This window comes from Embiotoca jacksoni, unplaced genomic scaffold (genome assembly GCF_022577435.1).
Source record: "Embiotoca jacksoni isolate LCO1_2020_lvr unplaced genomic scaffold, fEmbJac1.0.p SCAF_31, whole genome shotgun sequence".
Lineage (NCBI taxonomy): Eukaryota > Metazoa > Chordata > Actinopteri > Embiotocidae > Embiotoca > Embiotoca jacksoni.
Window position 1 is genome coordinate 5,182,294 of NW_027185383.1, and position 24,326 is coordinate 5,206,619.

A 24,326-nucleotide genomic window follows, 5' to 3' on the forward strand; every position below is an offset into this window, starting at 1 on the left:
CATTTCCTTGGAAAGGCGGAGTTTAAATGCACCATGAGGGTGTTTCCTGTAAGCTTCATATTCTCAAATAAATTGGATAGACATTGCATGTGGTTAAGTCACAGAAATTACCACAGAGGGGCTCTGTTGTCGGTCAAGCTCTCAGATAACGGACACTTAAACCAACATGGGCATATTTTGAGTGTGTTTTGCCTCTGTCTTTTTTCGTTGTGGTCTAAAACTGCTTTTTAATTTGTCTTTGTTGTTATAGTCTGTCTTATTTTCATGTCTTGGACTGTAGGAAACCCGAGCTCACAGGAGAAAAAGCTACAACACCAAAACATCACACACACACTCCACTAACAAACTCCACTAAGTTACATCTACAACATTTTTTTTCTGGAAACTTCAGCTAATAGCAAACACGTGTGCTTTTACCTCACAGAGGTGAGTCATCATTATTGACTGTATGTGCTTGGACTCCCTGCCGACTTAATATACAGTGGGTACGGAAAGTATTCAGACCCCTTTAAATTTTTCACTCTTTGTTTCATTGCAGCCATTTGCTAAAATCAAAAAAGTTCATTTTATTTCTCATTAATGTACACTCAGCACCCCATCTTGACAGAAAAAAACAGAAATGTAGAAATTTGTGCAAATTTATTAAAAAAGAAAAACTGAAATATCACATGGTCATAAGTATTCAGACCCTTTGCTCAGTATTGAGTAGAAGCACCCTTTTGAGCGAGTACAGCCATGAGTCTTCTTGGGAATGATGCAACAAGCTTTTCACACCTGGATTTGGGGATCCTCTGCCATTCTTCCTTGCAGATCCTCTCCAGTTCTGTCAGGTTGGATGGTGAATGTTGGTGGACAGCCATTTTCAGGTCTCTCCAGAGATGCTCAATTGGGTTTAGGTCAGGGCTCTGGCTGGGCCAGTCAAGAATGGTCACAGAGTTGTTCCGAAGCCACTCCTTTGTTATTTTAGCTGTGTGCTTAGGGTCATTGTCTTGTTGGAAGGTGAACCTTCGGCCCAGTCTGAGGTCCAGAGCACTCTGGAAGAGGTTTTCTTCCAGGATATCTCTGTACTTGGCCGCATTCATCTTTCCTTCAATTGCAACCAGTCGTCCTGTCCCTGCAGCTGAAAAACACCCCCATAGCATGATGCTGCCACCACCATGTTTCACTGTTGGGATTGTATTGGGCAGGTGATGAGCAGTGCCTGGTTTTCTCCACACATACCGCTTAGAATTAACGCCAAAAAGTTCAATCTTGGTCTCATCAGACCAGAGAATCTTATTTCTCATAGTCTGGGAGTCCTTCATGTGTTTTTTGGCAAACTCTATGCGGGCTTTCATATGTCTTGCACTGAGGAGAGGCTTCCGTCGGGCCACTCTGCCATAAAGCCCCGACTGGTGGAGGGCTGCAGTGATAGTTGACTTTGTGGAACTTTCTCCCATCTCCCTACTGCATCTCTGGAGCTCAGCCACAGTGATCTTTGGGTTCTTCTTTACCTCTCTCACCAAGGCTCTTCTCCCACGATTGCTCAGTTTGGCTGGACGGCCAGGTCTAGGAAGAGTTCTGGTCGTCCCAAACTTCTTCCATTTAAGGATTATGGAGGCCACTGTGCTCTTAGGAACCTTGAGTGCTGCAGAAATTATTTTGTAACCTTGGCCAGATCTGTGCCTTGCCACAATTCTGTCTCTGAGCTCCTTGGACAGTTCCTTCGACCTCATGATTCTCATTTGCTCTGACATGCACTGTGAGCTGTAAGGTCTTATATAGACAGGTGTGTGCCTTTCCTAATCAAGTCCAATCAGTTTAATTAAACACAGCTGGACTCCAATGAAGGAGTAGAACCATCTCAAGGAGGATCAGAAGAAATGGACAGCATATGAGTTAAATATGAGTGTCACAGCAAAGGGTCTGAATACTTATGACCATGTGATATTTCAGTTTTTCTTTTTTAATAAATTTGCACAAATTTCTACATTTCTGTTTTTTTTCTGTCAACATGGGGTGCTGAGTGTACATTAATGAGAAATAAAATGAACTTTTTTGATTTTAGCAAATGGCTGCAATGAAACAAAGAGTGAAAAATTTAAAGGGGTCTGAATACTTTCCATACCCACTGTACATCATCTAGTGAAATAATGCAGAACAGATGTTGAAATAGGAGTTATAGTCTTATATTTCATTGTTTTAATATGACCTACAATTCAACTGTTAAGTGTTTATGGTGATTTCTACACAACTGGACACAGAGGAGTTTATTTGTAGCTGCCTATTTTCTTCCTGCTTTGCAAACCAAATTGAATGAAAATGACTTTAAGCTCTTCTGGTATAATTATTTTAGAGTGAACGTTGGGATGGGGACCACTCAGCTGTGCTGGGTCTGTTGCTTTGGTAACCTGGTAGCCATGACTGCGTCTCTTTGTTTTTACATCACTCCACCGGGTTCAAGCTTTGCCGGCGATGCTATTAATCAACACTCACACAGCAAATATGCTTTAAAATGCGTGCACTGACTCATTTCCACCACTTAAGTAGGTACTGAACCAGATCCACCGTTTAACAGAGCTCCACCTCTTTTGTTCTGAATTATGTTTCCACCTTCCTGACATTGAAAGCTGTCCACTTAAACTGATCCATGCTTTGGAAACACGCGTATAAAAAAAAACCTTCCTGGTTTAGCCTCTCCCATGCTAGTTCATCCAGGTGTGGGGTCTGTCTGTGTTTACAGTGTAAAACTTAATGATCCTGTATATTTAGTACAGCTTATTGAAATAAAATCTTGATCTATTCTATCTTTTCCTTTCCATTGTTTTATTTGCATAGTGTAAAAACACTGTGGTTATTTCTGGTTTGCCAGCATGAAACAACTATTCTAAAAATGAAAACAATGAACTTGTGATTAAAGCTTTGTAACATTACAACAAAGTCAACGCCCTGTCTGTCACAGAAATTAGTTGGGCAATTGGTCAGCAATTAGTTAATGAGAAATCAAATTTCAGTGCCTGTCTGGCTCCCAGGCTATTAGATTTAAATAGTTTTTGTATCTTGAATTGAATGGAGGTTTAATTAGAAGGTGATGAACAATACTTCTGTGCTGTATCTGTTTTTCTTTAGGGTGTTTGTTTAGGTCTTTATTTTGATTGTGACCAGTAGTGAACGGGAAATGAAGCGGGAGAGAGAGAGAAAGGAGGATGACATGCAACAATAGTCCGCTACTGTATTCGACTCAGCAATGTTGTGATAACTAACAGCAGTTTCATTAAAGGGGAAAAAAGATTTATATCATCAGTTTTGTGCAAAATGGTAACCTTTGATATCAGTCTGTGAAAAGGTTCCCTGAGCTTCTCCTCAGTCTGAGTTAAAGGTGTGTATCTGTGACTAGTTAGTTCTAGTGTGGAAACCAATATGAAACTTACACCTCTGTAATGTGCAACCTGAGGCCTACATTGCACAAACACTCAGGAAGTGCTTTTTAAAAGGAAAAATGTGTGCCCATTTTTTTCCATGAGAGAGGAGGCGTAGATGCATTAGAGTAAAAGGCTGCCTTGTTCATCACAACACAACAATAATTTTATGGAAAGGGAAACTCCTTCCTTCAGATCTTGTCAGCTGTGTCCAACATTATTTTCTGTGTTAATTTAAATGATCGTCAAAAGCTTCCAGCAGTTTTTCAGCTTTATAGTTTGGTTTGGCATGTTGGTTTTCATTTTTCCCAGAAGAAACTCCAGCAGCTAAAGTCAGGCTGGTAAAGTTGGGTTCCAATTCTGGAGATTTCCATGATGTTGATTTACCTTTAGCGGTACAATATTAAATTTAAGTCCTGTTTTGTAATACTACTTTGTATGTTAGGAGGCGATAGTAAGTCACTGTACTGTCCTCAGTTTTGTGTATTATTGCCCTGCCATATATTATAGTTGACTTTTCTTTAATAACGGATGGCAGTAAAGTGGTATGGAACAAGTAGTAAAAAACTTCAATCAGTAAAGCAGAGTTCACGTTTTAGTTTGTTTATCCCTGTTTTTAGCAGGACTATATAGCAAGACAACAACCACAGCAAAACCATATATTGACAGCATTTAGAATGTTTTATTGTGCGATTTGTGTTGTCATTGGCTGCACTAAAGATCCATTTTGAATTGTCCAATGTGCCAAGTTATTTTGCCACATTGAATATCCTCAGTTTGGTAGACAGCTCGATGACGAGCTAATTGAGCAAGTCACAAATACCTATAAAGTCTTTAAAGCTGCTAAGATTAGCCCCACTGTGGCCAACATCTGAGATGCTTACACATCAGTGGCTAATTACAATCAAAAAATATTTGAGGAATGAGACACTCTCTGACTGGTTTAATTGAATATGATTCAGCTATAAATTATTTTGTCAACACATCTGTTTGTAGTTAAACACGTCACACATAAATGCACTGCTTGATGCCTCAGTATACACATTTAACACACTGTATTCAATTAGAACATAGAGGCAGAATCTTAAACTTTAGGATTTTTCATTTTTGTGCATTTTTTTCAGTGATCCAAGTTGTTGTTGGAGTGAAGCAGATGTTAACCAACATTTTTTCTTAATCTTCTCTGCTCCTGTTTTGATTATTTGTTTGGTTTTAACTCAAAAGTTCAAAATTTCCACATTTTTCACACCACACCCTTAAGATCAAAGAATTTCGCAAAGAAAGTCTAGACAAGTTTGTCCACCCACCTTCAGCCGCACCTGATCAGGTCTCCACTTGCTTTTTTTCTGTGTAATCTGGCATTTCCTGGCTTAAATCATCTGCCCAAACAGAATGCTGTACACAAAGTTAAAATCATTCTTAGAGTTGTTAATATGTAGGTAAGATCAGCTGGTAAAGCAAAGGGTAAGAGTTAAAAGTAATGTCCACCTGTGAGGTAAAGACGGTTTCAGTTTGCCGAGCCACGAAAACAAATCAGTGTTCCTTCACTTCATCTTCATTACTGAAGTGGCCTCTTTACTTCTCACTTCTTCTGACAGAGAGAAATAGGGATGCAGCGCAGAGATAGCCTCTGTCATTTTCCATGTGAGTCAGAGTAGTGTCAATGACTTCACCCTCGCCTCTTTAGCGGCCCAGTATTTGAACAGGACTCGTCTGTTGCGGTGGGAGAGCGTATGATGGGGAGAGCGGCGAGGAGGCGGCGGTGATGATGGATGGCAGGAGAATGAAGGGAAGGGGCTGATTTATAAGAAGGCTTCTGTGACTCACAGGCAGAGCGACTGACTGCTAAGGTTGTCAACAAACCTGCATGTGGAGGTGTGCAGTAGGCGGCTACTGTCTCCATGGTGACAGGTCCTCACACTCGGATGCTTCTCGGCAGAATTAAAAAAATGTTTTCATGACACACGTACCCACGCAACCTTTACTCCAAACCTTCACTATGAATCAAACCTTAATAAAAATGCTGGCCTAAATCTAATAACCTTAAGAGAATAGTTCAAAATTTGGGGAAATTTGCTCATTTTCTTCCTGGCTAAGGGTCAGATGAGGAATTTGATAGCAAATTGTTAATATGTCCTTTATACATCATCTGTGATCTTAAATTTGACTTGAGTCTGGTGATTGATTAAATCATTTGTTTAATATAATCTTTACCCTTCTAAATCCTCACTTTTGACCTCTCTCCAAGTGTTGCAAACAGAAATGTTATATTGATAAAAGCACAAGAAGTGACACACATTCCCAGACATGCACTCTCTCTTCATATCTTCCACTGACTGTGACCTCAGAGACAAAGGATCCTGTCACCTACCTGTGATGTGGAACTGCTGAGGCCACAGCTCAGTTTGCAACTATAACAGAGCACATGAACAAGTCTTTTTTTTCCTATCATGAGTAACAACATCCACCTTCTTCAGAGTAAAATTTTCCATGGAACAAAACACTAATCTTCTGTCTCAGAGAATGTTTTATTCAATGCATTTACTTTTACATACAGTACTTCAGATAAAACAACAACATAGAAAATACAAACCAGTTTTCAGCAACCTGTTGCACATTAAATATTCACTTAATAACAATTTATTTTAAATAAATAAAGAATAAATAAACATTAATGCTACGAAGCAGCATCTCTCTCAGTGGTAGTTTTGTTGTGTGATAACAACTCCTTCATGGCTGTCTGTATTTTTTAATTTAATGCCACTGTGGCCTTCTTGTGTGTTCCTTTCGAACGCAGACTTTGCCCACAGCTCAGTCTGTGTCCGTTTCTTCTCACAGCCTCACATGTCCTTTAGCTTCCAGCTCGGGCGCCAGCCTGTGTGGAAACTCTGGAGATCTCGTTGGTCTCTAAAATAACTCCAAAACCCGGCAGGAAACTCGCCAGACTTGAGGTACTTGTTCCGTCTGAACCTTTCCAGTCTTCGCTGTGCGTCGGTAAGCTTTAAGTCCCTTTGAGGAGTTGTTTTAAGTCTGTTAGCCTGTCTTGGTCTTTCTGGTGAGCTCCAGGTATGTAGAGGATTTGAGGAAGCGTGGGTAGCAGTCTTTGTCCATCAGGGTGTATATTTTGGCCTGGGCTAGGTTGAAACAAGACACACTGGGCTGCTCCATGTTCTCCTTGGTGATTGCTTTGGTCAGATGGTCGAGATTTACCTGCAGGGTAACAAAATAAACAGACCGTTTATTATCAACATTTCACAGCAAGATAAGCAAAAGCAGCAGCCTGACGGCGCATCTTAATGTGTCTATTTTCAGTTATTTGACATTTACTTCTCTTGGCGCGTCGGAGCCGATGAACTCATCGTAGATTTTCTTTGCTTTGGCGACCAGTTTGGAAGATTTAGTTGACCTGTAATCTTCACACGCCAAGTAGAAGGCGATGTTTTCCTCACTGAACTCTGACACCAGGAACGCTCTGAACAGGCACAGTCCATCTGCAGACACGAGAGAGAGGAGAGTTAACATCTGAAGGTCCTTTTTAAAACCCCTGGAATGATCAAAGCATTTGTATTAAGAGTGGTCTGGAGGAGGGAACTTACTTTGGCTGGACAAGAGTTTCTCAAATGACTCCTTCCATTTCAGGGGCTCATTCACATTTAACCTGCAGCAAGAGAAGAAAATAATCAGGAGAAGATCTAAAAGACAACAAGGTCCACTTTAACTTTATTTTAATGCTTTGAAAGAGAAGCTGAATGAATGTCTTACCTGACTTTGTCATTTTTCTTTGCCTGTCCAGGGATGCTGTGATCTGACTTCTGGAGCAAACTTCCAAACAACGCTTTCAGCTCCTTTGCCCTGTAAAAATAAAAAAAGGAAAATGTTTTAAACAGACAGCTTGAGAGTAAGTAAACCCACCATACTCTACAAGTGCACAAAACTACAAACTCCTGTTAAAAAAAGATAAAAGTGTCACGCAGCTCACCTCTCCAGGCAGGTGATAGGCAGCGAGTCGAGTCCTCTACACATGATGAAATGTTTTCCTGCTCTTTGCTGGATAGAGCCAAAGGTTTTTACGAGTGTTTGTAAAGTATCTCACAGAGCTTTCAGTGAATGAGCTCTAAGCCGATCTGCTGCTTGTGTGTGAGAGAGTGGCTTTTTATAGTGTAGTCCACTGTGACATCACGCCTCTCAGCCAATGAAATGAGATGTGTGGGATGATGAGGAGACTCCTAGACGCTGACTTTCCTCCAGACTACTTCCTCATTACTGAGAAACATGTGTGACTGAATTACTTCACAACTCTTAAACATCTTTGGAGTTGATCAGGGTGTGTGTGAATATACATACATGTGTGTGATCTTACAAGGAGCACTTGGCATTTTCACAAGGACAAAAAAAAAATCCCCATAAGTGAGAACATTTTGAAAATCCTTACTTTTAATAAAAGTTATGTTGTTGGGGACAAAAAGTGATAAGTCTAAACAGGTTACTTGTCAGTGATTTCCAAAATCCCCCAAATGACTGATTTACAAGATCTAGTCTGTAATCATGTCCTTTACTCAAGTAGAAGTAGCCATAACATGTAAAGATAGTTAATAAAGACAGCCTTGTTATCAACTTTGTTGTAATATATTTTTCATGTAATTCAAGAGTTTTGTTTTTGTCAATTAGAAGCAGAAGAACCTTTTCTGTTCTTTAGATTTTATTAATTTGAGAAGTTAAGTAAAAGTGCAGAATTTTATATTATAAATATAAGATATACTTTAATCCTTCATGATGAATGTAACAGTGATCAAATTATTATATTGTTCTATCATTAGACTACTGTTACAGATGTTTTAAGATAAAATAAACATTTCAATGTTAAATGGATGAGGGTGATTCTCATGTTAACCAGTTTTTTATTACTAAATCTGTTAAGTAGTTCATTACATCATATGTTGGAAGTGTATTATATGGCAAAATAACAAGTTACCATTAATGAATACATTCGAGTAAAAAAAACCAACAGTATTTACCAGTGATATGTGATGAATGATGTGAAGAATAATTTTTCGTGGGTAAAACAAACTGAGTGTCGGAGAAGAAGGGAACGAAACTCACAGCAGCATTATTTCCTGTTGGATTCAGAGCTGCTTAATGGCCTCCATAGTTTGTTTTGACTCACACTGTGAGCAAAGGGTTCCTAGAGCTGACAGCCAGTTAAACTATCTTTTGTTATTTCACAACTGATTTTTCTTGGTGCTCTTTTCCCTGAGCTATTCTCAGTGGTTGGAAGTGGGTGGAAAAACAGTTTGTCAAGTAGTCAGTGCAGCAATATTTGAGTTAAATGGCAGTTGTGGGGTTGTTATCTTGTAATATTAATCAAATATGAAAGTTTGGCTTGCACTTTCTTTGCTTTGGCACGTTTGACAGGATTTGAAAAGTTTGTGCTTATTCTCCCAAAAAGAAACACATGGATGCTTTGTGTTTTTCACAATAACTTCTACAAAATAATAAAATATATATTAAATAGATCAAAAGAGTATATTTTTCACACCTATAGCGAGGGCAAAACGTCACACTGACACAGCATCCTTTAGTGGACTGACGGGTGTATTACCTGCGTTGGCGTGAAACCAGGCTAAAATAAATTGCACAGAAATCAACGCAATAAAGTACAAGCTCTTTATTTTTGTTCCCAGCCTACACAAAACAACACTAAGTTTTAGTGCTGAATAATTACTCTGTAAGGCCAAAAGTCTCATACTTTGTTCTTTGTTCTCTTTTCCTCAATGGATAGAAAAGAAGAACCATTCAGATTTAGTCCTCACAGATACAGTAAACAACAAATGTGTTAATGTGTCATAAAAAGGAGATTACACAATCCCTGTCTGGACTGTCATTATTGTCTGTCTCCTCCAAAACAAGGCATGACCAAGCAAAGATAATTGTGCCTATATTTAGCCTCGGAGTGGAGAAAACTATTGTTTATTGAATCGGACACATCTATATTTAACCTGGACGGAGAATTAATGATCGGTAAACTCTGCTAATAGGTTGTTTCTCTGTGAGTTCAGGAAAGGAAAAATGAGACAGCCAGATGAAACTGTAGGAAGCTCATTAATAGCGTCTGAGCCAGCTTCCTCTGCCGGTAGCTATGAACAATACTTTCGCTCTAACTGTCTGCTTTGTCCGACACACAGCTCTGAGTGTCAGCGTCAGGTCACTTCAACCAAAAATAATGAGCTGCTCTGCCGCTTCTTCTAGTGAAACACAATCTATCAACTTAACAGGAAAGAAAGGAACTTCCTAATAGGAAAGAGCTCAAATGGGGCATCCAATAACGAGGTGTTGTTGACTGTAAGAAGGAAGAGTCAGTATTTCATCTCTTTTGGTACTCGAGTGAGGTGGCATTAATTTGGCCTTGAGGAGGAAGGTAAACATGAATTTAAATGGTTCTTCCTGATACATAAAAAGTGTTGATTTAAAGCAGAATCAGGGGAAGATACAATCCAACGCAATGCTCTTCATAAAAAAAAAAAAAAATCTAGCAATTAAATATGTTTTTGAAAAAGGTATAAGAAACAAAGACTGTATATCAAAGTGGATGTATAGCGTCTGGGTCTGAAAAATGAGGGTAATGTGGAAGTGCCTTAAAATGCAGTACCACTGATGGCCACTAGAGGTTGGCTTCAAAAAGGCTCTGTTTCCATGTACTCTCATTCAACTTCTCTCATGAACTACAAAGTCAATAGGTTTTCTCCACAAGTCATTATTGTGTAATTTGCTAAAGTCACTCCTTTTTTATTAGTTTTCTGATGGTCCATCTGAAAATATTACGATCATTAATCAGATATTAGGCCCCATAAAGCAACATTTTAAAGGGCGTGTCTGTTTGGTTGACAGGCCTGTGGTGCAGTTATAGTTTCATAGTATTAGTCCTAATTTGGGTCGTAAAATCCCACCCAGCAAAATGAAAACATCTTTATCAAATTACGTACTTTAATACCTCACACAATGAGCTAACCAGGGCATCCAGACATGGATTCATGAATAATAAATTAGTCCATATCAAAAAATGCTGTCAAACTAACTACTTCCCATTAAAAGAAGAACTGCAGCGGTTTCAGCTGACTAAGCACACAACTTCATTGTCTTTTTCCAAAACCCAAATGAGTCTAAGATGGAGATCTAACCTTGGAACTGAAAGAGAACCTTCAGCCACTTCGTGCTTCGTCAGATGCACAATATTATGCATGTCAGTATCACAAGTAGGGTGAGGTTTAGTGGCTGAAGAGTGGACGGACTGTTTTCATCCCTACCAAAAATTTTTATTCTGGCCAGTCGTGTTCTCTCCATGTATGGATGCAGCGTTTGCACAATAAGGCCAGATCTAAAAATAAATTTTGTGTTGTCTTAGTCAATAATACTAATTGGTGCTCAAATCTAATTCAACTGCAAATGTTTGCTGCTAGAATATTTTCTTTTAAAGCCTTATTTCTAACCCCAAAGATTACTTGCGCTATTAACGTTTGTATCTCCGCTTTTACCGACAGCTCATGAATGTGTATGACTCTCCTTCAGTGACACAAGTAATATTATAATTAATGTCATGTGACGAAAAACTCTTTTATCTAACGACAGAATGTGATTATGAAGTGCACTCCCACCTATGGACGGACGTGCAACTCTTCACAATGAGCATATGGTGTTTGTTTAATTATTGAACTCGTTTTCTGGGTCAGTCCAATATAGCACAAAAAAAGATACAAGGCTACTGCCACTCACACACACTCAAACACATTGAGATATTACATGGAAATAATAGGCTGATAGAAAATGGCACAAAGATGTCATAACAGCCTGCAGTGTGTGATAACACTGTGGCCATAAACTCTCATCCAAAAACTGGGTTATTTATCGCACACGAAGCTGACATTTGATTACATTGAACTTGTCGGCTACCTCGCCATTCATCTCTTACAACCAGCAACTTTGCCCCAGAAATGTCTATTTTCTAGGAAGAAAAGTGTAGAGTAAAATGAAATCTGGCAATTTAAAGGCCTTTTCTGTCTCTTACAAAAAGAAAAAGGATATGTCTGTCAAGTCAGGATAAGAAGGGTGATGTCTCAAAATGACATGCTGGAGGCAGACTGAAATAACAAGCCTTGTTTGATGTTTTCAACTTCAGTTAAAAATGTATCTTATTTTACGCTTTGTTTTTAGTTGAAATTTTATTTTATGAAGATAAATGGATCGTAACTCCACACTTTAATGAATGTTTTTGTATTAATGGGGTTATGTATTTATTTCTTATTTTTCTCAGCAAAAAAAGGCTCCAAAAAACTTTGATTTAAAAAAAAGTTTGTTGAAAAAGTAATTAGCAGCTCAAGAACACAATATGTTTCTTGAGAGTTGGTAAAATCCAAACACAAAGCTAAAAAAAGGGTAAATAGTGGACGAACATTCATCAGGGGAACACCAACACAATTTAAAATGCTAAACTTCTCCACTGGATGTGTTGTTTCCCAACAGCTTATCCTCTGCTAAATTGCAATGCATTAGTTTTCCATCCTGTTTTATTTGGTAATGCCCATTGGTTACTGGGGGTATCTATAACTGCCGCTTAATCCTACAAGACCCAGAATTCACGGTGCAGCAGGTGTATATGTTTATATGTATATGCACATTACAACTGAAGAAACGCGTGTTGTAGGCGTTGTTAGGTTATTTGAATCCAGAGCAGAAATGGCTGAAGCTACAATGAAAACTTTTGAAGTTATAACAAAATGTACACTGACAGGCTTTTGCTGGAACAATAGCATAATAAATAGTATGATGGTATGTTTTGAATGAAGAATCCATATCCTGATGCTCAGAAGCTACAGAATTGATTACTGCTCATTGCTGCCACTTTTCCAAATAAGTCTGTCAAGAGTGCTCACTCAGACTTCTTCATTTATTTTTAACATTTGTTCATCATATCTATCACATTACAATCATCTGCACTTTTTACACCCTCATGGAGTATTGTATGCAATCAGTGTAAAGCACAAGAACTATTCTTATTATTAGTAATATGTGCCTCTATGTGAGTGTAATTATATTGAATGTGCAGTTAATTCCATTTAATATCGACAATCTCGCACCTACAGTATTCACCATGCAGCGTTTTCTACTTGATTTACTAATGCACACTAGTGCTCTCTGAAGGACAAACTGTGATGAGTTATCAACTGATTTATGAAACTGTTTATTTCAGGGCGGTGATGCATTTGGGAAAATTACTCATGTATGAGTACTTTAATCTGTGTTGCACTGTGAGACTGGAGTTCCACACATGTGATAAAAACTGACCTGGTTTATGGTTGAAGGTAAGTATGTTGTTGCCCACTGGTCACTATTTGCCACTCACACTCTAAAATCACAAATATGTGCGATGTCCTATCTTAAGAGAAAATATAAATCAGGCTGAGAACATTTACTGAGATGAACGACAATGTGGTAGTTTTAGTCTTTATAATTTATGGAGTACCATGGAGAAATAAGAATCTGTTTTCTGTATTTTAACCTGGTGACTCGCTATCAAAAACTTTGTTCAAATCTTGAGAAGCGAGAACACACGGTGAGACTGCTCCAATATCACGTCATCTTTTTGTAACTCTGACACCATAATGCATAATGTTGGATTCCTGCATCTACAGAGAAAACTCCCTTTCCCTTTAAACTCCTGAAGTGCCAAATATCTGTGTTATTGATGAAAAGGAACACTGAAGTATAATATACAAGAACATTTACATCTGCAAACAACCCCGGTGTATCAGCAAGAACAGGTGCAGCTCCTCATACATGAAGGAAAGTATCTTGATACTTCTCCCTCCACTGATGCACATTCAGTTTGTAGGGTGTTTATTGAGAGCATATTACAGTTGGTCCTCCTTTTAGGCTCTATTATTGGCTATTTTAAAGTGTATTTTGTTGTAACACTGGAATTTCCCTTTTGGATTAATAAGAACAAATCACTCTAAAGTAATGAACATTTGAGTGGTGAAATAAAGTTTATTCATGTCAGTCAAAGTAAAATCTTACTGGAAGTTCTTGACTGAGACAGTTACAGTGACTCCTTTTTTAATTGGTGATGAACCTTTGCACACTTTGTGAGCATATATGCCAAACAGATAAAGACATTGTTTTAACAAAGCAAAATCTATTTTTAAATTCTTCCCCCTTAACTAAAGTTTGTGCAGAACAACTTTAGCTTTTAGCATGCAGAAGGGACAGATTTAGCTGAAGCTTGTCACACTTAGCTGTCAAATTAATGTGGAATCAGTAAGTCAAAAAAAATCACAGATAAATCAAGATATTTAGAAAGACTGTACTGATCCTTGGAGGACTGTTAATTAACGTTGCAGGGTCTTTGGACATTTAAAAATTAAAACTGTGGTTTAATGGTTATGATGACACATGTGGAACTGGCGACACTTCCTTTCCCACTCTGGCTACGATGACTTTCATCCAAAGTCAGGGCCTGCTTTCTGGAAAGGTCTTTAAAATGCGGGAAGTGCACAAGCACTGAGGAATTCCCAGATAGTCTGTCCATTTCCCAGTCGACATGACCCCAGCCGCTTTCTGGAAGTCCTCCAAAAACAAGACTGCTTCCTCCTTTCCGACCATTTCTCCTCCTCCCTGTCTGCCCCCACTGAGGCTCACATGTTTAGATTTCATGTTTTGAACTTGTAGGCAACATAATTCAAAGTCAAAGTAGAGAACAGCAGGAACTTTGGGCATTTGATAGATCAACTCTTGCTTTGGACAGCCTGTTTTTGCATTGTGCAGTATGCAGACTGTAGATACAGTTTGAGTGGCACCATCTGGCAGTGGACAGAGAAGCCATGATCTGCATATTCATTCAGCTATCTATCTGACAGAGCAGGTGGAGGCTTACCTGATGCATCCCAACGAAGATGGCCGCTGGCCACCAGTGTTGCACACGATCCTATCTATATTATCAAATGTCAAATGGCCGTTGAACATCTGCAGATGCAGCAGCAGCAAGGATGACAAATCAATGTTAACAAGCCTCAGCTTCAGTGGAATATCAATGACTGCACATGAAAAAACAAGCCCACTGTATCCAGTGCTCCTGGATACACCCATCTGTCTCATTAGCTTTCTGTACCTGCCAACTAATGAAGCTGAATGTATGTTTAATTCTGACACACTGGCTTTTATTAATACATGCATGAGTTGTTTTTCACCCATCTGGCATCAAGCTGCATGAGCGTGTTTGTAATCTTGAGAAAATATCAGAGCAAGATGACAGACACATATTAAATCAGAGCGCTATCTACCTCCATGATCACACACAGGACCTTTTTTTGGTTGTTTTTGTTTGATCTGTCTTGCATTGTGCTACATTTTAAATTGTAATTTCTGGTATTTTACTTTGTTTTTATTCATTCAGATGTTTCATGTTTCTTTGAAGCACGTTGTAACCTCGTTTTTAAAAAACTGCTATATAAATAAAGCTCCACCTCATTTTTATTGAACTGTGAACGGGTTTGGTGAGACATGCAGAGCTTCTCTGTCTTCTTGGAATAATTACAGCGAGCAGTGGTTTCAGTTTTCCAAAGAATACTCTGCAGGAGGCTAATAAATTTGCACTCGCTCGCACTAAAACAAATGTGCTCACAGCAAGGGTAACAATGCGCCAGCGGGACATTGGTAGACACACGGCTAATTGGGTACATTGCCAGAAATCCAGCAGCAGGCAAGGGAAATCTGTTTTATGGGAAATGATCAGCAACAGTGTGCACCACTAATGTGCCTTCTCTTATTCTGAAATATGTCTGCATTGTAAGACAGTAGGGTGAGTGGGAACAGAGGGTTAATGAGATTACGGTAAACAAGACAAATGTCACATCAGTGCGAGGAGGTCATGTTACCTTACCTAAAATATAATTCATTCAATTCAGTCACACAGGCCAACATGTTTGGTAAATGTCAACATGTTCTTCCCAAGATATGACAGACAGACAGCATAAACTGAAAACAAATTGAATAATAAATGGTCCCAGTGGAACATCACGATGTAAATATTCATTGTTGTGGAGTAACTAGTTACATGTAATTAGATTACAAAACAAATGTAATTGTAATCCATTATTTATCATATGAAATGGCATTAGAAAAAGTTTCTGCCTAATTCACGAGTTCAATCGTATTGAGACACTTCAAACTTCAAAAGAAAAGAACATGCAGGAAGGTAAATCATATACAGTACACTGGATTATGAAAACAACATCATTATGTTTCAGGTGTAGCTCAGAGTAAAAATATGTCATTTTACACAAATGGATATGTATATAAATAGATGAATCAAGTTATTAAATGTCTAAAAACAATTCATTTGAATAACCTTTTGCAGTTCAAATTAAATTCGAAATGTAAAAACCGTAAATTGACAACTTTTCACAAGTCTTTGTTGTTATCGTTTGTCTCTGTTGTTTAATACGGCTCGTCATTTCTTATTTTCATTGGTTGTCACCGAATTGTCAGTCCAATCATCAGGATAAAGGGGCGGGCGCTAAATACACATTAATGAGGTGAGGTGAGGTGAGGTGAGGTGAGGTGAGGTGAGGTGAGGTGAGGTCAGGTCAGGTCAGGTCAGGTGAGGTGAGGTGAGGTGAGGTGAGGTGAGGTGAGGTGAGGTGAGGTGAGGTCAGGTCAGGTCAGGTCAGGTCAGGTCAGGTGAGGTGAGGTGAGGTGAGGTGAGGTGAGGTGAGGTGAGGTGAGGTCAGGTCAGGTCAGGTGAGGTGAGGTCAGGTCAGGTCAGGTCAGGTCAGGTGAGGTCAGGTCAGGTCAGGTGAGGTGAGGTGAGGTGAGGTGAGGTGAGGTCAGGTCAGGTCAGGTCAGGTCAGGTCAGGTGAGGTGAGGTGAGGTGAGGTGAGGTGAGGTGAGGTGAGGTCAGGTCAGGTCAGGTCAGGTCAGGTGAGGTCAGGTCAGGTCAGGTCAGGTCAGGTCAGGTCAGGTGAGGTGAGGTGAGGTGAGGTCAGGTCAGGTCAGGTCAGGTCAGGTCAGGTCAGGTCAGGTGAGGTGAGGTGAGGTGAGGTGAGGTGAGGTGAGGTGAGGTGAGGTGAGGTCGCAGGTTAATGAGACCGGAAGCGGAAGACGTATGTGAAAACACCAACTGAGAGCAATAATGTCCATTACTTGAAGTTGAGTTCACCGACGGGTACCGGGTATATTGCGCCCAACAGGAAGTAGATACAGTACATCCGTGTGTGTATGCTACACTGGTTTATCCTGATATCGTTTGTTAAAACGGGAATGCAAATCCCTGTTATTGTATTAGCATGCTAGCGTTGTTAGCATACTTTTCAATGGATTAGCTGCTTCCGTTACGTTATTGTTGTTAGAGCGTGTTCATGCTGTTGGTTTACTACTACAGCTTAAAAAAACAACTCGAGACCAGTTGGCAGTGGAGTTTTTGTCAACTGACTGAGAAAACTGTCATGTTTACTTGGTAGATGGGACCAGGACACGATGTTCGGAGTTTAAAGACTCGGTATGTGCCGCCAGCCGCCTGTAAGTCCACCCACACCTGCCTCCGTCCCTCTGCCCCGTCACCCTGCCCGGCCTCTGTCACCCTGCCCCGTCACCCTGCCCGGCCTCTGTCACCCTGCCCCATCACCCTGCCCGGCCTCTGTCACCCTGTCCCGTCACCCTGCCCGGCCTCCATCCCTCTGCTCCGTCAACCTGCCTGGCCCCCATCCCTCTGCCCCATCATCCTGCCAGGCCTCCGTCACCCTGCCCCGTCACCCTGCCCGGCCCCCATCCCTCTGCCCCGTCACCCTGCCTGGCCTCCATCGCCTCTGTTCTTCCCAAACCTCGCCTGTTTCAGATGACAACCCAGCGACACCGTTAGTAAAACAAACCTCTCGCACACGATACTCTTTGATAGCTTTTGGTTGCTGAGTGGAGATGTGTGCACGTTGTGGGCCCGTTAGTGAAGTGGATTTATTTGGGTAAATAACCAACAGAAGGTAGTTGGTTAAAAACTGAATTTGAATGAACAACTCAGAGGTAGTTAACTACCCTGTAAGATGGTATAAATTTAACGGGGCAATCAACGGACTTGTTCTGGACACAGCTCTCTAACCTTGTGGTTTAAATACTCGGTGGTTTAAATACTCGGTGGTTTAAATACTCGGTGGTTTAACTACTCGGTGGTTTAAATACTCGGTGGTTTAAATAATCTGTTGTTTAACTACTCGGTGGTTTAAATACTCGGTGGTTTAAATACTCGGTGGTTTAACTACTCGGTGGTTTAACTACTCGGTGGTTTAACTACTAGGGATATAGCATGAATTTCTTCTTCTGTGGCAGCAAACACGGTGCACAACATCTGGAAAGCTGTTCTACTGAAACGTAGACAGTTCATGGTTGATTACAGTAACGGCTGTCAGTCACTTCTCACTACAAGGACCAACGTTACCCGAGGTTCCCCACAAGCACACCTTTCTAACGTGTAATTCACGAGCCATAACAAATGTTTCTGTAAGTTATTAATAATGTCTCTGACAATGTGGAGTTTGAGGAGTTTTTTTTGTTCCTGCGACTAATAGACAAATGAAAACTTGTCCGATAAGTTGATTATTAAATATATTTTTCCTATTTAACTTAAATTGTTTCTAGTTGAAGTCTAATTGTCATATTTCTATTCCACTATGGTTTAATTTAAGTCCCTAAATAGTTTAAAAAAAAAAAAAAGAAAGAAAGGCAAACTAAACTACATAATTTTAAGAGAGATTTAACATGCATGTATACAAGTCATGTGTTCTTCCTAAATGGAGGCCTTGTAAATGTACGTAAATCATCTGATAATTTACAGCTTTAAAACTTGTTAGCCCATTTAGTTACAGAAGCGAGCGCAGCTAAAATAAACTGGAAACCCTCAGTGCCCTGCAGCACCTCACCAGACCGTGAATACCTGTTTTAGTTACATGGATCTGGTGCTACACAACCAATAGCATTTCCTTTTTCTGTTTCCATTAGAACAGCGAGTAAATGATTGTCTGCTTTTTAAGTATTATGGTAGTGTTTAGGGGTCAGGTGCAGAATATGCTGAGACGAGGCTGTTGAATGTATCTGGGCAGGCACATCGTTGAGTGCCCTGTCTGCTTGGCAACACTTGAGTAGAAGAGGATCAAAGCAGGGAAACCAAGTGTTTTGTTGGATCATGTGAACTTGTCTGATGTATACAGCCACGCTGGCAGCTCTTTGACTCTGTACTTAGACATGTTTGACCTAATCGCTATTGTCATTATGTTAACAGGCTCACAATAACAATGCTGATGTTTTGAAGGAATAGTGTTTACCATCTTATGAGGTTTGGTGTGTTAGCGTGATAACATGTACTAATTAGCACCAAACAAAAAGTACAACTCGGGCTGATGTGAATGTTTTTAGATTTTGCTGATTGAGGCATAAGATATATATAGTCTCTCTCTCTCTGTGTCTCTCTCTCTCTCTGTCTCTGTGTCTATCTCTCTCTCTCTGTCTCTCTCTCTCTCTCTCTGTCTCTCTCTCTCTCTGCATTGCATTCTTCTTTTGACCATCATTTTTTCTTTTCTTCAGATTAGGTCGTAACTCCTTGTGCCTATAAATCTGCATTCATAATCTCTTTAGCCCCACTTCTGTTCAAAGGTGTGTGTGTGTGTGTGTGTGTGTGTGTGTGTGTGTGTGTGTGTGTGTGTGTGTGTGTGTGTGTGTGTGTGTGTGTGTGTTGGTCCTTCCTAATGAAGGTTTTAATACTGAAGAACATAAACTGTCTGTGCACAGTGTGTGTTGAATCATTGTTAATTTTGTGTAATCACAGGGTTTCTGCCTGTAATCCTGGTGAGATTTTGCCTTCCGTCTCCATGTGACACACGAACTTTGCACAAGCGATCCCAGCATGCATTGCACTGGGAATTGCTCGCTTTTCATGGAAAAGGAAGTGGACCTCGCTGCTTGTCAGACTGTGTGTGTGTGTGTGTTGGACCATCTCAGGCAGACTACATTTTCTAACAGCTTGTCTTTGGCCTGCAGGGAGTCCAGGAGAAGTTCAAGGAGAATAAATGTGCACAAGGATCATATCTTTAGCTGCAACACAAAGCTGAGCCGCAAGCATTGCTGGTAAGCAAAGACAAGAGCTCAAAGGGTGCAAAGAGTGTTAGATCCTGCTCACAGACATGCTGCACAGAGTTAGACAACAAAAACGTTTTGTCCCGTTACAGCTAACCTCAAACAACTAAAGAAAAGGTTATGTTGTGCAATATTGTAGATAAAAAATAGAAAGATTGTCATTCCAAAACTGTGAATGTGAGTCTTTGTCCCCGAGCTGCTTCTTCATGTAAGAAGAGTATGTTTTTAGGTCTATTTTTTTTGCATGGAAATCAGTGACACGGTTTTATATGGTGCTCTATCCAAAACTGAGTAAATCAAAAAAACAAAAACAAAACAACCCCATCTTCAACTGTAAACAATAGAAGCTTATCTTTATCAAGCTGCAGAATATCTGAGGAATGCAAGCTGAGAAGACAGAAGTAATAATATCTGACCTGTAAATGCTCCTTTCTGCTCTCTGCTCCAGATTAAAGTCGAAGACACCAAATATCACAGTCTTCCTGGCTGATTGCAGGTTTCCAGGGGACAGTAGTGGATCTGCACAGTTCTGTCAAAGGGAAGCAAAGCAGTAATGGAAGCCTCCACATCAAGGTCAGGGATGAGTAAGAAGTACTTTTTTTTGCACTGTATCGTAATGCTGCTGGTATAACTCATCAGTCTGTGTTGTGAGGAAAATCGTGACATTTTTTTCTGCAGCAGTTAATCTGCTAAAAGTCTTTCTCGCGTTCACTTTACATAGAAAAAAGGAAGTCTCTCCCTGTTCCTGTTTCCAGGGACAGATGTTTTAACAATGTGTATAGAACAAACGAAGGCATGTCAACATTTCCCACAACCTGACTAAAAATGGATTAATAGAACATAGTTCCTCATTTTTAATTAAACACAAAACATATCACCAATCAGTAGGCCAGTACAGCTCATAACTCGATCTAGTGTTGGGGACAGACCAAGTCTATGTCCATTTAAAGGTTAAATGGACATAGGGGTGTGGCCAAATACTTTTTATGGATAACTGTGGAAGTGGGCATGAGGGTACGGAGAGTTTTATCTATCTGGCTCAAGGTCTTCAGATTCTGGAGGACTCCAAGCAGTGTTTTGTTTGCTTTTTTTCATATCCATGCTAGAGGTTTATCTTACTAAGATAGACAGTGGTACTGTGTTGGGCTTCTTTTGGTGTAAACATATATTTCATTTTCATTTCATTTCCCTGAGAACTATTCTCAGCATTTAAAGAAAATAATCCGGTGGTCTAGTGAAGTTTTATTCTTGCCCCATGACCACAATATATGCGAGTTTACATCATGTAGTTGTACCCACGCAGCACTTAAGATTTGAGCTTCTGTAAGAACAGAGTTTTTTGCGGTTATGTCAGATATTTCCAGTCACATCTGATTACTGCTTTATGTGTCAGCGGCAAGTCGTAATGAGCAGTTCATTGAACCTCTTGTCAGACGGTTGAGAGCTCAGTAGAACTTCCTGCTCATAAAGCAGCTTGTATTTTTAGTGGTGCGTTGTTGTCCGTCTCTGAAACAGTGAATTTAAAGTTATTGTTATTGTTTGTCTCCCTAAGTATTAATCTAGATACATTTTGTAAACTTCAGAAAATTTGAATGCACTATTTTTTAACATTTTAAGTCAATGTTTTTGAAATAAAAATAAATTCACAAGTGTTTTATCGTTTTGTAATATTTTCTCAAAAGGCTTAATTTGCTTATTAACTCACTAAAATTGTCTCCAGGGAGAAAATGCCTCCCTCGATCCCCTGCCCAATTTTTTGATTTGTCACCTTTTTCACGAACATTTGACTTTACTGGAGCAACAAGAAGGCTGATAGCCAAGAAAATAATGTCATCAAGTTATCACAATAGTTTGGGGATGAAACAAAATCATTTTTAACCATGATATGTGCAGAATTTTTCATCTTTTCCATGATGGAGCTCTGCAGATTTGACTAAAGCTATAAAAGCAGCACTGATATTAATGTAATTTCTTCAGCTCTCCTTTCTGTTGGACCTCTACTTGTCCCTTTATTGAAGAGACGTAGGCAAAGCAGAGGGGGCTCTATCATAGTCTTGTAGATGAGTGTGTTACAAAGGTCAGGGATTACTCCATGCTCCTTTTAATTATCATGGATTCTCAATTTAAATGCAAGTAATTAAAATTATAAATGAATCTGATCCTCCTCCATCTTTTTGGACCGTCTCTAAAATCCTCCCACTTATGTTGGACGCTTTAACTGTAATGTAATCCTTTCATGACTGTGTTTGCATAAAAGCTCCTCTAAGTCTTTGAAACAAGACAAAGTGTTTCACATTAGGAGCAGAGGTAGATTACTAAGTGAGCATAATGACAGTTTCACAGTGCGCCATCTTTGACTGGAAGTGTGGGAAGCAATACTGTACAACAAGCAGTTTAAATGCTTTAAAAGCCGCTCAAGGCCATCGAATGCCAGCTTGAAACATCCACCCACATGGCAGCCGACGCTGTGCCTGCTTAAAGAGGCTGAACGCTGCTGACTGTCTGAAGCTGCAGTGAGTCATTAGCAAAGGTAGAATGCTAAACCTTTCTGTGCATAAAAAAAATAAATAAAGGAAAAAGGACAGATTCCAGATAAAGAAAGCATGTTAAGACATAAAGACTGGATTCAAGCTAAGCAGTTAGTGTGTGAAATATGCATGTAGTCATTACACAAGGTAGTATAACCAGTAGGGCCTCACCAATACTGGATTTTTGGGGCCAATAGTGATGGGAGTAAAACAAAATTATGTTGTTGTATGGGCAAATATTCTTTATATATGACTGTATATACAGTATATATAAAGCCAGTTGCAATGACCCCTAAAATGTCATTATCAAACAGTTTTGACACTCATGAAAAAGATATGTGATGGAAGCAGGATATTTTACAGTTTATTGTCCACACTGACGTCAGTACCCAGAAACCGTAAGCTACACCGGTAATTCAATGATTATAACTATAAAAAACAACAACAATACAAGTAGAACAATTTCTATTTTACCCAAGTATCTTTTCTTTGCATTATATTCTGTTAACATATGTCAATACCGATAATAGACAAATATCGATTAAAATTGGCTGGCTGATAGGCTGGGCTCTAATAACTAGTAATTTATGCTTTTGTTAAGTACATTTTGAAATATTAAATAACCTATTTAAAGATAATGAAGTTTCCTTTGGAGGGTTAATTGTGCTTGACAGCACCTGAATGATCATCTTAAGCACTTTGTACTAATTTTGGGTTAAAAAGAATCCCCAGGATGCACTGGGAATTTCAAAACCAGTTTAGGTGATTTTCTCGTGTGCCATGTGGCTGTTTTATGGTGTTATATAATAGTGTCTTTTTAATGTCCTTCAATTTGAGAAGGCTCACTGAGCACAATGATGACAATAAATATTGTGGATTCTAAACTGTCCTCAGAATTATAAATTCGATGTAAACCCGTTAAATGTTAATGTTATTTTTACAACAGTTCAGATGCAGTCTGAAAATACCGTCATTAATCAGGGTCAAGTTAAAGGTGAAAGTGATACTCGTAATAAAAAGACTTAATTTAAGCACAGTGATGAGATTTAACCAAAGTTTGTTTCCAGCCTTAATTGAGCAAGAAATATTCATGTTCTCTTGTGCCACAAATCTGTGATGGTTTGAACACAGTAAGATGAGAATCCATAGCGCATAACTAAACAGCTTAACTAAGACACAAATGACCTCCACATCGATCATGATATTTTGTTCATTTTCTAATGTTATTTCATGTTAAAAAAAAAAGAAGAAGTGTTTTACAGTATTTGTAAAGTTTTGAAGGTGTAGATATTTCTCCTGTATATAATAACAGAATAAAATATGTTCAGTGAAAACAAACTCACAAACATGCATTTTTATAATCATTGAACAAAAGATTTTTGAGGCTTTTAATTTCAAAACTGTGGGAAACAAAAGGTCAGTGTTTTTTGTTGGTGCCAAGAAACAAACAAGAAACTCCAGGAATACAGGATTAATGTTGTTCTGAGTTTTCCAAAACACCAGTTATGGGGTGGAGTATAGATTTATTTCCCTTTTATGGAGATTATAAATTTGCTATTGTACCTATTAAAGCTTTTAGACACTGACAGTGTTGCTGTTTGGATGCTCTTCATCATTTAACTGAGAGCCAATGTGACAGCGAAAAAACAACTTCCTATGTCACCACATTTCTGGAGAAGCAGATTCCCCTGGTGTCTGACTGAGCTACCACAGTCATGTGTGGGAATTTTGTGCTCTCCACGGCAGGAATACCATGCATCACTCGATGAAACATCGTCCGTCACATGGGTGAAATTTTTTTTTTTTTTTCTTTAAGTTGGAGCATTGTGAAAATCATATCCAGCCTTAATCAACAGTGACCTCTGAACTTTGGTTTTCCCTCATGAGAAAAGAGCGTTCTTGGCTGCAGGCCTCCTGAAACCACTGTGTTTATTTCCATGTACAAAAATACATTGCTTCTTGTGACTGAGCTCTTTGAGAAAATACAGGAAATGAACCAAAAGCCAAAGATACACCTGTTATAGCAAGATTGATCACAAAGTAAAGATGCAACAAAAACAACCTTGACCTTTTTCTTTCTTTTTTTTTTTTTTAACTGAGTTTGTGAGATAGGACAAGTTGGCACAATTCCCCCAAATACCACCCTGCTCCAAACACACGTGCATCCTCAGCAGGACACATCAAACAAGTGTCCTTTTGCTATCTTTTGGTCTAACTCATCAAAGACTGTGCC

The 24,326-nt window shown here is 39.3% G+C and overlaps 1 protein-coding gene across 1 annotated transcript; it reads right to left on the reverse strand.

Moving 5' to 3' along the window:
- Window positions 1-5,920: 5,920 nt before the first annotated feature.
- rgs5b (regulator of G protein signaling 5b) lies at window positions 5,921-7,506 on the reverse strand. The gene is made up of 5 exons (XM_069164489.1): window positions 7,378-7,506; window positions 7,161-7,250; window positions 6,995-7,056; window positions 6,726-6,889; window positions 5,921-6,608 (listed from the first exon to the last, which is right to left on the reverse strand). Exons 1-5 carry the CDS (start codon window positions 7,419-7,421, stop codon window positions 6,432-6,434), a joined length of 537 nt encoding a protein of 178 aa, XP_069020590.1. The 5' UTR covers window positions 7,422-7,506; the 3' UTR covers window positions 5,921-6,431.
- Between the last annotated feature and the right edge of the window lie 16,820 nt (window positions 7,507-24,326).